Source organism: Equus caballus, chromosome X, assembly GCF_041296265.1.
Source record: "Equus caballus isolate H_3958 breed thoroughbred chromosome X, TB-T2T, whole genome shotgun sequence".
NCBI lineage: Eukaryota > Metazoa > Chordata > Mammalia > Perissodactyla > Equidae > Equus > Equus caballus.
Window position 1 is genome coordinate 100,756,356 of NC_091715.1, and position 16,506 is coordinate 100,772,861.

Genomic DNA, 16,506 nt, shown 5'->3' on the forward strand with positions numbered 1-16,506 from the left:
AAAACCTAGCAGAAGGGGAAGGAGTGCCTACCAGTCATGGTATTATCCAGGGAAGGGAGACACAGCAGCACAGTTATAGAAGGTGTCATCCACTTGGCAGTCAATTGGACTGGCTTGTAGGCATACTCCTTAGGTCCTTCCCTAAATATGAAGGGCACCTAGAGGGTTGGGGCCTTGCATGTGTGGAGAGGGCCCACCACAGAGTTCAGTCATTACCTCATTTGAGTCCCACAGTAGCCCTGTAAAGCATGTATTATCTTCATTTTTGTAGATGGATAGGCTGACTTTAAAGAAATATATCTGTAATAATTACCAGGTTTGTGCTTCTCTATAAGAGATCCAGAGGTAATATGATTTATATGTCTTTAAATTGTGTCTCAAGTATAAATTGTGTCTCAAGTACTTATTGTTTCTATTCCCTTTATAAACTGACAGGCAAGTTGTTTGCTTCTTACTTTTCTTTTGACACATATAACATGTATGTATTCATTTTGGAAAAATGATAAAAAAACAGATAATCAATAAAAAATAAGGAAAATAAGAAAAAAACACATTCTGATGTATATATACATATATAGATAATAGGCACACTTTTAAATGAGATAGTATATCTATAGACTGCTTTTTAAACTGCTTTATTAACTTTACAATATGTAATAAACATCTTTCCATTCAAGTTGATGGAACTCCCCTGCTGACAAAAAAACTTACAGACTAAGTCAAAACAAAATCTCCAGTCAGAAAAATAACAGAACACCAAAGATTCATAGTAAAGAGTACACCAAGGAAATGCAAGTTTGGGAAGCAGGGGGTTTATAATTATTAACCTCAGCATTCAAGGCGTAAGGCAAAACTCATCATGATGGTCATGGTGAGGGGGATCTCCTATAAGAATGCGCAGACTGTACCTCAACTGAAGCTCCCTAATTTTCCTCCTTAGCTCTCTCATCTCCTCCATGAACCGTTCCATATCATCTGCATCTCCATCTATCATGTCAATGTTATTGAAAAGCCTGTTGGGAATATCCTTTCTCAAATCCTGGGCAAGTGGAGCCCAACCCCCTCTAATATTTCCTCCAGGCTCCTGGCCTTCACCACCTCCCAAATGGCCAGCTTCTTCTTCATTCTGCACTGGGGTCTGCTCCCTTCCTTTGCTTTCCTGGGGAACATTTTCCATGTTGAGATTTTTTCCTGCTTCTTCTTCCTAGAGATAAAAAGCAAGAAGAGGGATTGAGTGCTTTGCAACAAGATTTAGAGTTCTGTTAGCAAAGGTTTTCCCATCTGAGAGACTTCGCAGCAGGGGTGCCCCAGACCCAGCCCTGCCCCAAAGTCCACAATTTTCCCTGAGAATACTTTCCCTAGGCGATTCCTGTCACCAAAAGCTAGGATGGGTAGTGGGCGGGACGGTGGTTGAGAGACCAAGCCTCAGCTTCAAGGGATCCTGATAAGTCCTCCAGGGGCGCCCGAGAGCTTGTCCCACTGCTCCCTTCTTCCCCCACCAGCCACAAGCAGCAGTTTCTAAAGACTTCGCTGGGTTTCTGCTGGACTTAACTAGGGCAGGGAGGGCTGCCACTTCCCCAGATTCTGTTCTGATCCCTGATATCCCTACACTAGAGGGCCCTCGGTAGCCCCCCTACCTGCAGGGATCAGAAGCAATCTTCCTCTCTTAGCTTTGAATTCTGCTGCACCAACAGACCTAAAGACCTGCAGACAGAAATGCGACAATACCCAGGACTGATCACTTGATTAAAGGACCAGTATCGGGGGCACCAGCTCCATTGCTGATTTAATACTCTGCTAGCCAAATGTTGCCACCTTCTCTTTCTCCCCTATCCTGTCTCATGGCTTCTTTTCCCGCCCTGTGACACACCACCCCGCCTTCCAGAAATAGGCTTTGTAATCAAAGATGATTATTTCCAAAACCAGTTTAGGCTGCTTATCCTCACTGTCTCGCCCCTTCTGTTGACTAATTACCATTTCTTGAACGCAAATGGACAATTTGCAGGGCGGGGGAGTCAGAAGAACGTGCTGGGTGGCGACTTTTTTAAACATATATATATGTATATATATATATATATATATATATATATATATATGGAATTTCAATCTGGGTTTCCTCCAGGACCTTTTGGGACCCAGTGGCTTTTCTCGAGCCCACTGTCCTTCCGTTGCCACCTATTTAATGCATCAAGATGGACGAAGAACGAAGAGGTAGTGTGGGCGTTGCAAACCTGGTCCTGCTGCAGTCTCAGCGCTTTGTCATGCTTACCCCAGGGTCCGCAGGCAGCACCCACGCTTATACCGACTTGCAGGGACCAGAAACAGTTTCTCGCTCCCCGCCTATATCTGTCATCCCTCAGTCAGAAGTCCGCCTGCTCGACTGCCCCCTGCGCAGAAGGGACCTGCTTCCCAGACCTAATCCCTGCCCTTCTCCTCTGCAGCAACCGCCCTCAACCTGGGTTCCCGCAGCCCACCATTTCCGGCTCCAAAATGGACAGAGGGTGAAGATACCGGGAATGGAGGCGTGCGGTGTCCCTTATCCCCAACACAGGGTCACCACCTTTGCCCCCTCCCGTTGCCCTGCAGGAATCAGGCCTTTCCCTCGCCGTCCTCTTCTCTGCTCCTTCTCTTCCAGACGTCACCCGATCGCCCACCTCCTAGGAGATCCCAACTGGTACTCATTCTCTCCCTTGGCCCCTCTCGATCTCCTCCAATCAAGCCCTACATTTCTTGCACCAAACGGGTGGGCGTCAGGGAAGGGGTAAAGAGAATCTAGTCCTGAGCCCGCTCTGGTCTTTGCCTTCTGCCATCCCCACCCCAGTCAGCGCCCACCAACCTGCCACGGATCCGGGTCAGCTTCTACGACTTCTTCCTTCCCTGTTTTACAGGCTCGCCCGCCTTCAAGGAAATAGCGAGCCGGCGGGCAGCCACACACGACTACCAGACCACAAGTAGAAGGAGAGACTAATCCATGCGTTGGTTCTAGGTCTCCTAAGGGCCACGTCACTGTGAGTTCAGATCCCCAATTATGGTTCATACCTGCAGTGAGGCAGGAGAGGGGGGGCGGGAGCGTGGGCGGGGCCACTTTTCTCCTCATTCTGGCCGTCTCCCCACCACTATCGTAGGCTACTTCCCATCCCTTATTTTTTTTTTTTCCTGTTTAGCAATCTTCGAGACCAAACGGGACGTAATATATTGTAGTTTGCATTTGCCTTTTCCCTGATTTCTGCTGGAGTTTTTAAAGAATTGCTTCTTCCTCTTTTATACCATTGAATGCCCACTTCTTTCCCTTCCACTCCTCAACAAGTAAAGAAAGCCCAGAATTTCCGGGGCGGGGGAGGGGGGCGAGGTTAGGAAATCTGGAAACTAGGTAGGAAGTGACTTTTTTTAAAACTTTCACCTAATTATTTCCCTTTCTGTTTATTTTTTTGGAAGTGGTGTGTGATTGTTTTTGTTTTGTTTCTCATCAGCATGCATTCACTTTTTTGGTTGTTAAATTAGACAATACAATTATTTTCAATTGAAAAAATAGGATTCTAGCTGTAAAATTTTGGCAACCTATTTCTGTGCTGAATCATCCTATAAATATAGACCCTCCAGACTGCACCCCCCTCTCCCTTTTAAGGACTTTGAAATATAAACCTGAGCTGGTGGTTCCCCTTGCAAAGGGTCTCTGCAGGGGTTTCCATGAGGTGAGACAGTTAGTCCAATAGATTTTTGATGGTGGATTTTTGGATCTTGAGAGCCTGTGACAAACTTATGGTCTCCTTTAAATTATATTAGTGCAACTTCATTTTACAGCAAGACACTAGCATGGCCTCTAAAATAGAGCAACACTGAGGTCTTCCAACAATTCAGAACAATAATTTGGGAAAATTATGCCGACAGCATTGTGAAGCTACAATATTAAAACAATATTATACCAGAATAAATATAGAACAAATAAAACAGAAGAGAAAGCTAATTATCAAACCCAAATATGGGGAAATACCAGTAATCTGATTGAAATATTTTGAATTGGTGGGGAAAATTTAGATTACTGAAGAAATGTTGCTGAGGTAATTGATTAGCCATTTGGAAAAAAGTGAAGTGCCTTCTTCCTATTTTAAACCTAATTAAACTAAATGTTTAGATAAAAAGACATAAAACCATTGTAAATAGTATGTAAGAAATGTTATTTTGTATATAATCATAGGATGAGAAATGTCATTCTTTAAAAATGTAGTACCAGAGACAGACATGGCCAAAAGGTAACTGGCCCAATGCTGCTCGGGACCCTTTAAGCCTAAGGTACCATGTAGAATGCTCCTCAGAATTATCCCAATTTGGCCATGGGAAACTGGAGTGTATATCCACAGACATGGGTTCTTATTGGTGGATGCTACCTTGGGAATGTTAAAATCTATGACACTTCTAGGTTGTCTTAAGCCTGGGCTGAGCAAGCTCCCAAGGTGCCAGAAAAAAACCTTCAGTAAAATTAGAAAATACAGATAAGGTAGAAGGACAATATCAGCTTTATCTCTGCCTCAAGAAAGATACTATTCACATTTTACTCTAAATCAGTCCAAATGTTTTCCTTCAAAATAAAGAACACACACATACATCCATTCCCATATTTATGAACATTTGGACTGTTTGTAGTTTTCACTATGAGAGACCATATTGATTGAACTTCTTTGTACATAGACTTTTTTAGTACTAATATGAGGGTATTAAATTCCTGGAACTATCCCAGCTCTATATGACTATGGATGCTTTTAATTGTCATAGAAATTGGCCTCAAAAAATATTGTGCCAATTTGGCATCTATAAGGAATGAGCATTCCTGTTTCTCATGTGTCCATCAACATTGAGTATTACCCGATTTATTGTATTGTTAAAGTTTTGTTTTATTTTTTTGTTTCATTTTGTCTTATTTCTTTTATTTTTAAAAATTTCTTGTCAAGACAACCAAGTAATGTTTTCTAAACCTGCTACATCATAACAGACACCTGAGATTAAGATTCCCAGACTCTTATCTGAAGATTCTAGTTCAGTAGATTGGAGCCAGGTCTGGGAACCTGCGCTTAAGTTCCTTACAGAATTCGTAATATCAGGTGGGGTTGGGAATCGTGTCATAGGCAAAACCCAAAATGAAACAAAAAAAGCCTCCAGTTTTTATGTAAGAGGTCTTTTTAAAAGAACATTACTGTGAAATAATTTCAAAGGTACAGAATGATTTTGAAAATAGGACAAAGAACCCCACACGCCCTGCACTATGTTCCCTAGTTGTCGATATTTTGCTACCTTTGCTTTATCATTCTCTCTTTATGTAGAAGGACATATTTTATCCGAGTCAATTGAGTCAGTTGAAGACTAAATGGTCATTTAAAAATATTTAGTTCAATTCATTCCATATTAAATTTTCTTAAAGATGTCTTTTTTTTGTCTTTGGAGATTTCTTATATAAAATTTTAAATATATATATATAAACTTAGAATGTTTAAAGATAAATATTTTAATGTATAGTCTTACTAAATGTTCTCTATCATACTCATGTAATTTATTTATTCATCTATTTTAATGGAATAGTGTACCATTAACCATTCTGCTACTTGTTTTTTTATTTGCTTAAATGTATTTTCAGGTTCATAACGATTTAACTACTCTACTTGTTTTTAATGTCTCAAGAATGTTCAAATTATCATAATTTATTTAAGCAATCCTCAGTTGCTTCATATTAGTATTATTTCCATATATTTACAGCTACCAATATTGTTTCAATAAATATATATATGCAGATTGGCCTCCGAAAATGTTGTCTGTTTGTTCATACCCTCACCAACACAGGTTGTAATCAATCATATAAATTTATAAAATATTTGAATCATACAAAATGAGGTTGGAGAATATAGCATACATCATGCTTTTATACTGTATAGAGTTTTAAATAATATATAAGCATGTATATATATACATATAATTGCATACAGAGTTATAGTTAAAGTAAATGTGTGTGTATATATGTATGTGTGGGTGTCTATATATATGTATATATATGTATGCATACGCAAACACACAACCTGCTTTTCTTACAAATCACATTTTTGAGATTCATCCAGTTGATATATATATAGATGTAGGTCATTTATTTTTACAGCAATATAGTATTCCATTGTATAATTTTATTGTAACTCATTTTTTGTTTTCCTATTGATGCACATTTAGATTTTTCTCTACTTTTTTCTGTTTTGAGCATAGTTTCAGTGAATGTCCTTGTTTGTGGTTGCTTTGTACTTTTTTCACTTGAACAGCAAAATTTTGTTTTTCTTTTGTGTGTTTTTCTTTTGTAAGCCTAATCTGCCTTTTCTTGGGTGACATCCTAGATATTTAAATAACACCTAGATACACACTTTCATCCTCTGGAGGTTTTAACTTAGTAGATCTGGGATGGGACATGGGAGTTTGTATTTTAAGAAGTACACCAGGTAATTTATAAGAGATCAGGCAAATTTGGGAAACACTTTAATGGGTTTAAAAAGATCATCTTGGGGCCAACCTGGTGGTGAAGTGGCTAGGGGTTTGCTGGTTCAGATCCTGTGTGTAGACCTACACAGTGCTCATCAAGTCGGGCTGTGGCTGGCGTCCCACATATGAAGAAGTGGAGGAAGATGAGCACAGATGTTAGCTCAGGGCCAATCTTCCTCAAAAAAAAATCTTGTCAATTTGCTGACTTATTCCCTTTAATTCTTAGTGTAGTTCAACTTCTGTTTTTAAATATCTTTATTGTCCTTAATGACTGGGTTTTAAAAAATAAAGTAACACAGATATGTATAATGTAGAAAGTGAATGTTTCCTATATATTATTTCAGAAATTTAAGTTTGTATATATTTACATATAAGAATACTTTCTTAGCTCAAGCAAGGGTGAATTAATACGTAAAATTGTTCTTTAATATTTAGGATGTTACACAGCTTCTAAGCAGAGTAGCACTTAAGAACAAAATTTTAGGTTGAAGGGAAAAGTTTCAAACTGAATACATTTCCCTAAGTTTTCTGTACAGGCAAACAATTTATTTTGGTAAACTCTGAAATTGTTTAACACACACAGACACACACACACGCCACTCATTGATCTGTAATTTCCGTTTCTTCCAGGTTTTTCTCAGTCACTGTTCTTTTTAAAATATTTTTTTAACGATTGAGATGTTTTTCAAAAATAAAACAATCCACGCAGATTGGTGTATATTACTGGAAATAATTTTCTATGCATATACTATGTACAGGAAAACTTTATTAAATCAGGGAAGAATTACATCATAAATGAGAGTTTCTTCTTCAAGCACAGTACAGAATTATGTTTAACAGCAAGATGAAAGTTTGAAGAAAAATAAAGTTTTAAAGTCACTACGTTTTTCCCGTTTACTCTACACAGGGAACTAATGTCCACTGCTCAAATAAGTTTTTAAAAAAGTGAGTACAATTTTTTTCCAGTGCTAAAAATTGTAAAAATTTCATGGTCATAAAAGATTATTTGTTCTTTTGTTATTTCAAATGCTTTAAAATTTGTAATGTAAGTCATACAGTAATGACTAGTGCAACAATTATTGTTGTTTTCAAAATTCTATCAGCTAATGTAAAGCATCTGTTTCTCAAGCTTAGTAAAATTTTGTTAAAGAAAGCTTAGTATTCAAATGCTATTGAAACCCAATTCTTTTTTTTTTTCCTTTTTCTCCCCAAAGCCCCCCGGTACATAGTTGTACATTCTTCGTTGTGGGTCCTTCTAGTTGTGGCACGTGGGACGCTGCCTCAGCATGATTTGATGAGCAGTGCCATGTCCGCGCCCAGGATTCGAACTGACGAAACAGTGGGCTGCCTGCAGCGGAGCACGCGAACTTAACCACTCGACCACAGGGCCAGCCCCCGAAACTCAATTCTTCTTGATAATATTAATAAGAATGATTTAAGATAAATCTCCCTGCTGTAGTAGAAATAAAGGTGATTCTTAATCACGTCCTTCTTAATCTTAAACACATTGCAAAAGCTCTTTGCTTTATTAAAATACATTACTAAAAATAACACATAGTATATATGCACATATTGTAATTGAACCATGTACATTTTTCTGAGACTTGCTTTCGTTGTTTAACCCAACAGTGTATTTGAACATATTTCCATGTCAGTAAATATGGTAAAACTTGTATTAGTTTTCTATTGCTGTGTAACAAATTACCACAAACTTAGAGGCAAATAGAACAACATTTATTATCTCTCAGTTTCTATAGGCAAAAAATCAGGCACAGCATGGCTAGGTTTCCTGCTGAGTATCACAAGGCTGAAATCAAGGTGTTGGTTTGCTCTGTTCTCATCTAGCAACAAACCTAGGGGAAAATGTGCTTCCAAGCACATTTTTGCTATTGGCAGAATTCAATTTCTTGGGGATATAGGAATGAAGTCGCAGTTTTCTTTCTAGCTGTCAGCCAGGGACTTCTCTCAGCAATTGTAGGTTGCTCTCATATCTTACCATGTGGTCCCCTCAGTCCCAGCAAAAGAGAACTGCCCTTATTTCAAATCCTCTCACACTTGGAATTTTTCTGACTTTCACTTCTGCTACCAACTGAAGAAGATTGTCTACTTTTGAATGGCTCATGTGATTAAGTCAAGTGCATCCAGATAATCTCAACATTTTAAGGCAACTCATCCAGAATTTTAATTATATGTGCAAAATCAAATCACAGAAGTACTTTGATTAGTGTTTGATTGAATAACGAAGTGTCTGGAATCTTGTGGCAGGGGAGCATCTTAGAATTCTCTCTATCTGTCTTGTTGATCCACCCATTGAGGAAAGTGTGGTTTAAAAGTCCGCTACTATTATCATGTTGCTGTTAATGTCTTCTTTTATGTCAATTAATAGTTGCTTTATGTACTTTGGTGCTCCTTTGTTAGGTGCATATATCTTTATAAGTGTTATATCCTCTTGGTGGAGTGCCTCTTTTATCATTATATACTGCTCCCCTTTGTCTCACATTGTCTTTTTTATCTTGAAGTCTACTATATATATATATTGTCTGATATAAGTGTGGCAAAACCTGCTTTCTTTTGTTTGCCATTAGCTTGGAGTATTGTCTTCCACTCCTTTGCTCTAAGCCTGTGTTTGTCTTTAAAGATAAGGTGTACTTCCTGGAGGCAGCATATTGTTGGGTCTTTTTTAAATCCATCCAGCCACTTTCTGTCTTTTGTTTGGGGAATTCAATCCATTTACGTTTAGAGTGATTATTGATATATGAGGGCTTCATGCTGCCATTTTATTGCTTGTTTTCTGATTGTTCTGTAGCTCCCCTGTTTCTTGTCCCATGTATTTCTGACTGCCAATTCAGTTTGATGGTTCTCTATCATGGTTTTCTCAGTTTTCTCTTTATTTATCATTTGTGTCTCTGTTCTGATGTTTTGTTTAGTGGTTACCATGAGGTTTGTATAAACGATTTCATGGATGAGATAGTCCATTTTCTGATAGCTTCTTATTCCCTTAGTCTAAGCAGTTTCCATCCTTTTCCTCTTCCCCTTCTAAGTTGTTGTTGTCACAACTTATCCCATTTTGTGTTGTGAGCATGTGGTTAAAATGAAGTGATTATATTTATTTTTGATGTTTTCCTTGCCTTTATTTTTAGAGTTATAATTGAGTGTTTGTTCATCTGTTCTGTTAGAGAGTGGCAATTTTCTGATTTTGTCTGCCTATTTATCTCCTTGCTCAGGGCTTTGTAACCTTTTTCTTCTGTTGTTTTAGGTGCCTTCCTGATCACATCTTGTGCATGTGGGGGGGTCGTCTGGTGATGAACTCCCTCAGCTTTTGTTTATATGGGAAGGTTTTTATTCCTCCATCATATCTGAAGGATATTTTCACTGGATAGAGTATTCTTGGCTGAAAGTTTTTGTCTTTCAGAATTTTGAATATATCATTCCACTCTCTCCTAGCCTGTAAGGTTTCTGGTGAGAAATCCACTGAAAGCCTGGTAGGAGATCCTTTGTAGGTCATTTTCTTCTGCCTTGCTGCCCTTAATATTTTTTCTTTGTCATTGACTTTTGCTAGTTTTATGAATATATGCCTTGGAGAAGGTCTTATTACATTGATGTAGTTAGGAGTTCTTTTGGCTTCATTTACATGTAATTTCAGCTCCTTTTCCAGGTTTGGGAAGTTCTCAGCTATTATTTCTTTGAACAAGCTCTCTGCTCTTTTCTCCTACTCTTCTCCATCTTGAACACCTATAAATCTTTTGTTGCATTTTCTAATTGAGTCAGATATTTCTCAGAAAATTTCTTCATTTCATTTTAGTCTTAGTTCTCTCTCCCCCTCCATCTGAAGCAATTCTATATTCCTAGCCTCTAGATTGCTGATTCTATCCTCCATAATATCAGCTCTGTTATTTAAGGACTCCAAATTTTTCTTTATCTCATCCATTGTGTTTTTCATATCCAACATTTCTGATTGGTTTTTCTTTATAATTTCAATCTCTTTTGTGAGGAATTCCCTCTGTTCGTTAATTTTGCTCCTGATTTCATTGAATTGTCTTTCTGAGTTCTCTTGTAACTCATTGAGTTTTTTTTTATGATAGCTATTTTGAATTCTCTGTCATTTAGATTGTAGATTTCTGCACTTTCAGGATTGATTTCTGGGTGTTTGTCTACAAAGATTCTTTTTTAAAAGATAAATTATCTGTACTTTCCCACTATTTATTCTGCTGGTCCTCTCAATTCCTCCTATCCTTGCGTATTCTCTATTCTAACACCAAAAAAGTTTCATCTTAGATTGGGTGGAGAATTCCTGCACCATTTCTAGCTGTTCTTGTGATAAGTTGGGTGTAGATCCAGAGGAAGATGAGGATGCTGGCTTGGAGAAGGTACTCTGTGTCTCCTCTGGGCTGATACTCCTCACAAACAACTAATAATTATAGATATTTGACTTCACACAACTGTGGGAGCTAACTAAGTAGCTCCTCTAAGGCTGTCTTCTTCACATTTGATGGTGAAGCTTGAAGGTCAAAGTGCAGGTAGTCAGAAAGAGAAGATAGGTGTAAACTGGGGGAGAATAAGAACAAGCCATAATGCATAAGCACAAGCTGGAACCCTTGAGGACAAACTATGTTTTCAGGGCCTCTATAGTTAATAGCATGGGTGTCACACAGAATCTGGGGTCCATCATCATATATCTAAATATACATGCCAGACTCAGGAATCAGAAAAGCAAAGAGGATCCAGGAGAAATTTGGAGTAGTTGCACGCTTGGCCAATATCTCACACCACTGAAATGAGAAAGCCAATAAGCAAAGTCTGGGCACTACAAAGAGGCAGTGTCTTCACTTTCATTCTCAAAATTTCCCATAATAATCTCTCTTGTGACTCACTCTAATTACAGACATACAGATAAGTGAATCCTAGAAAGTGTAGTCCATTCTACCTAGGTTGACACATTTAAGACATCTATAATATTATTCCATTTATAAGGCATTCTGGTAAAGGTAAAATGATAGGGATAGAAAACAGATTAGTTGTCATCAGGGTCTAGGAGTGGATAGAGGTTGTGACTACAAGTGGCATGGGGAAATGTTTTGACCTGATGGAACTGTTCTATATTCCATCACCCCTACTGAAATGAAAGTGACCATGTCAATGGCAGGATCCGCTATCTTATTAGTAGCCTACACAAGTCAGCCACTTCGGAATACATCAAAGATGAAGATACCTTCCTCATCAAAATGCCTCAATTTTATTGCCCTTTGCTTTATTGCACTTTGCAGATATTGCATTTTTTACAAATTGAAAGTTTATAGCAATTTACTCACTTTGTGTCTCTTTGTCACATTTTGGTAATTCTTGCAGTATTTCAAATGTTTTCATCATTATTATATTTGTTATGGTGATCTGTAATCACTGACCTTTGATGTTACTATTGTAATCTTTTTGGAACGCCATGAACTGTGCCTATATAAGACGGCAAATTTATTCAGTAAATATGTATGTTCTGACTGCTCCACTGACTGACAATTCTGCCATCTCTCTACCTCTCCTTAGACCTCCCTATTCCATGAGACACAACAATATGTTGAAATTAGGCCAATTAATTACCCTACAATGGCCTCTAAGTGTTCCAGTGAAGAGGTACATGTCTGCCATTTTAAATCAAAAGATAGAAATGTTTAAGCTTAGTGAGGGAGGCATGTCAAAAGCCAAGATAGGCTGAAAGCTAGGCCTCTTGTGCCAAACAGTTAGACAAGTTGTGAATGCAAAGGAAAAGTTCTTGAATGAAATTAAAAGTGCTCTTCCAGTGAACACAGGAAGGATAAGAAAGTGAAACAGACTTATTGTTGATGTGGAGATAGTTTTAGTGGTCTGGATAGAAAATCAAGCCAGTCACGACAAGTCAGCTGGAAAATCCATATTTTTCCAGGAATTTAATCATTTCATCTTAATTTCCACATTGGCATATATTTTTCGTATTATTCTCTTACCTGTTAAGTCTTTGCTGTAACTGCAAGGATGACAGCTTTTTCATTCCAAAAGCGCTTATCCGTGCCTCATCCCTAATTTTCTTGACCCCTGTTGCCAGAGGTTTCTTTATTATCATATGTCTCTAAAGTACTGACCTCTAGCATTTTTGTTGACTTCTGTCATATCTGTTATCAGTTTCATTCTGCTCTTATTTTTATTATTTTTCCTTGGCAATAGTGGCAAGATATGAGATTATTTTTTATTAAGTAAATAATCAAGGAAAAGTCTTTTCATCTAACATACGTGTCTAGATTCAAATCCTGGCTCTGCCACTTACTGCCTATGCGATTTTAGGCAAGTACTCAATCTCTCTGAGTTTCAGTTCCATCATGCAGTAGTCAGTTGTGCTGTTTGCCAAGTGTTTCCACTTCTCCCCTGTTCCAGACACCTGGTAGAACTGTACTTCCCCTTTGACCTGCTTTGTTTGGGCAGGGCTGTGTATGTGACCAGTGCTGGCTAGCGGGTTTGGAGTGACATCTGTTATTTCTGGTCAGAACTTGTGGATGTTTGTTTGACCCCCTCCAGGGCTCTCTTCCCCTCAGGCACAGTGACTGACAATTTTCTAGATGGTGGCTTCTTTGTCAGTTTGGTCTCTAAGTCATTCCAATGAGAATTGCTCAGACCCCCAACATCCACCATCCTGTGATGGACATGCATCTGCCTTGGACATGTAGTAGGAGTGAGTAATAAGCCACTGAGATTTGGGGATTGTCTATTACCACAGCATGAGCCAGCATCTCCTGACTCATCTGTCTCATTTGTAAACTAAAATAACACTCTCTTAGGATTTTTCTCAGGGTCAAATGAGTTACTTTAGATGGTGAGGTTATCACAGTGCTTGACGTATAACAGAGACTCAAAATATGGCAGCCAGAAATATGAAATAATAACAAACTGTCTTGAAAAAGTTTGACATATTTGCACAAAATGAGAAGTATTGCACTTGCTCATCCTGACAGATAAGTAGTATTTTGCTTTCAAGAGTGGGCCATTTTGTTGCTATAGATAAGACTTACTAATGAGTTGTATTTATGCACTTATTTTTTGCCACCATGATATCAGAAACATAATGAATTAAAGAACAATAAATAATATCTTAATTAGAAAAAATAGATTATAGTTATTATGAATATATATTGCATTGTTCTTAGTAAACAAAGGCACAAGTTTTCAAAGTGGTAGAAGATTTAGTTTGAATAAGATTTCTCAAAGTATTTCTGAAGAACATTAATAACTCAAACACTGGGGGAAAAAGTGTCTCATTCCAAAATAAGTTGGGGAAACTACCACTCCCTATTTTTATGTGTATTAAATGCATGTATATGCTATGTATAAGTATAAATATTCTCTTGTATATAATGTAAAAACATTATAATATACATGCTTATCTGTAATACACATATGTACATGTGCATTTGGGCTTTCTCAAGTGCAGTGACTCTGCTATGTGGGAATGTTCTTTATGCAGTAGTATACTGGATCCAGCTCATACCACCTCATGAGAACTGTTGTATGCACCCATCTCTTCCTATTTGTTTAGGGATGTTATGTTGGTAGGTTGAAATGATCCGTGGTGGGAGTATTTATACAATAGAAATTAGCAAGCGTTACAAATCAGGTGACTCCTCTACCAACCTGGCCAGCTAGTTGTTAAACATTTACTGGCGCACTACTGCTTATGGAGTATGCCCTTGAGATTGAAGCTATGCCCTTGAGATTGTTATAATAGATACCAGTTTTAATTTGGGACATGGGTTTTCAAAGGCAGTATGTCTACTGCACCCACCTGTTGTGACTTTATTTTATTTTCTTTCTTTTCTTTTTTTTTTTGGCTGAGGAAGACTTACCCTGAGCTAACATCTGTTGCCAATCCTCCTCTTTTTGCTTGAGAAAGATTTATCCTGTGCTAACTTCTGTGCCAACCTTCCTCTGTTTTGATGTGGGTCACCACCACAGTATAGCCACTGATGAATGGTGTAGGAATCGAATCCCAGGTCGCTGAAGCAGAGCACATGGAACTTAACCACTATTGACCCAGCCCTGTGACCTCATTTTCTCATCATGAGGTCATCACCTGGTAAAAGTGGGGGCAAAAAAATTAGCCCTTGGACAGTTGTTTAGACTGATATGACAACTCTGCTAAAGAGACTCCCTTGATGCTGCCCTGCTGGCATGTTCGTTTTTGTCTTGTGTCTTTCTGAGTGGAGTCAAGAGTAGGCTATTCTAGTCATGTAAGTGTGAGTGAGAATTACATCAGAATTATTCATAATAGCCAGAAACTGTGGACAAGTTTAATGTCCATCGAGAGTTGAATGGACAAAATAATTTTTTGTGTGTATTTTTTTTTGAGTAAGATTAGCCCTGAGCTAACTGCTGCCAATCCTTCTCTTTTTACTGAGGAGGACTGGCCCTGAGCTAACATCCGTGCCCTTCTTGCTCTACTTTATACGTGGGACACCTGCCACAGCGTGGCTTGCCAAGCGGTACCACGTCCGCACCTGGGATCTGAACCAGCAAACCCCAGGCCGCCAAAGCAGAACATGTGCACTTAACCACTGAGCCACCAGCTGGCCCCGTATTTTTAAAATTATTTTATTGAAGTCAAATTGGTTTGTGGAAAAAATAATTTTAATATACTATTGCAATGGAATATTACATAGTAATATAGATAGATAACTGCCACAGACATAATGCTAAGTGAAAAAAGCCATACGAAAAAAGTATATACAGTCTGATTCAATTATGTGAAATTCAAGAAGCATCAGAATTTAATCTCGGGTGACAGAGGTCAGGTTTTGGGTGATATGAACCAGACTAAGACATGAGGAATGCTGCTGAAATACTGGAAATATTCCATGTTTTTGACCTGGGCGGTGGTTACATGCAGTGCACATATGTGGTAATCCATTGGGCTTTATACTTAAGACATATACACTTTAATGTATGTATGTAATGTATGAATGTTATGCATCAATAAAAAGTTTTTTAGAAAAATAAGTGAGGCTCAGCCTTTCCTCTCTGGTATAATTAGGCAGGAAAACAGCTGCCAGGAACTCAGAAGTCAGTGGTCTGTCTTCTTCTTTCTTTTTTTTTTTAAAGATTGGTACCTAAACTAAGATCTGTTGCCAATCCTCCTCTTTTTTTTTACCTTCTTCTTCTTCTTCCCAAAGCCCCCCAGTACATAGTTGTATGTTCTAGTTGTAGGTCCTTCTAGTTCTGCTATGTGGGACACTGCCTCAGCATGGCTTGATGAGTGGTGCCACGTCTGGGCCCAGGATCCGAACCGATGCAACTCTGAGCCGCTAAAGCAGAGCATGAGAACTTAACCACTAGGCCACCGGCTGGCCCTAGTGGCATATCTTAATCCTGGAATCCCAAGACCTTATATCCTTTTCAAGTACATTCAACTGTGTTCTAGGTTCAAACTGGCTCTGTTGTTTGGTTCTCAATATCATCCCCAGAATGACAATAGCCAGAGCAAAGGTGAGGAAGAATCCTTCCAGATAAAAGTAAAGTAGAAGCCTCTTTAACCAGCCTCCACTTATCTACTTTGCCAGAATTAAGGAGAATCTGTATTCCCTTTCTTAAACATAAGTGATGTGTCAGCTTGCCAAACACTGGCATCTTGTATTCCATTTTCCAGAAGAGATTTTTCTAAAAGTATAGATTGAGACCCATCAATTGGCCATTAAATCAACGTAGTGAGTGATGACAAGGACTTTGTTATAAAACAACAGAAAAGGGAAAAAATAGAAATCATTACAGAGGTAGCAACAAGTGTGCAACAAATACTGAAGCCATCTAAGCCCAGCAAGAGAGTCAAAGGAGTGATGTGATGAATGCCTGCATTAAGGAGGGAGCAACCTTTGCATAGGGTGCTCACCAGTGTCTCATTTTATCTTTCAATTTAAGCATCACCATAAGGGGAGAATTAAAAAGGTACAGCCTAATTTTGTGCTAACATAATTTAGTTACTTGTGAAGT

General features: G+C 38.4%; 1 protein-coding gene across 2 annotated transcripts; it reads right to left on the bottom strand.

The window, feature by feature from the left end:
• Positions 1–619: 619 nt before the first annotated feature.
• Positions 620–3,048, bottom strand: BEX5 (brain expressed X-linked 5). Of its 2 annotated transcripts, XM_070257748.1 has the most exons (3): positions 2,837–2,975; positions 1,638–1,704; positions 620–1,204 (listed from the first exon to the last, which is right to left on the bottom strand). In XM_070257748.1, the coding sequence occupies exon 3, from the start codon at positions 1,175–1,177 to the stop codon at positions 836–838; it is 342 nt and encodes a 113-aa protein (XP_070113849.1). In that variant the 5' UTR covers positions 1,178–1,204; positions 1,638–1,704; positions 2,837–2,975; the 3' UTR covers positions 620–835. The 2 variants fall into 2 exon arrangements, with proteins under 2 accessions (XP_070113849.1, XP_001497176.2); XM_001497126.4 differs by lacking the exon at positions 1,638–1,704 and having other exon boundaries at positions 2,837–3,048.
• Between the last annotated feature and the right edge of the window lie 13,458 nt (positions 3,049–16,506).

Bases quoted from the DNA above. Each gene is read 5' to 3' on its own strand.
- BEX5 (XM_001497126.4), bottom strand. From the start codon at position 3,037: ATGAACCATAATTGGGGATCTGAACTCACAGTGACGTGGCCCTTAGGA. The intron at 1,205-2,836 runs GTTGGTGGGCGC...TTTTATCTCTAG, and splicing joins CTGACCCGGATCCGTGGCAG to GAAGAAGAAGCAGGAAAAAA.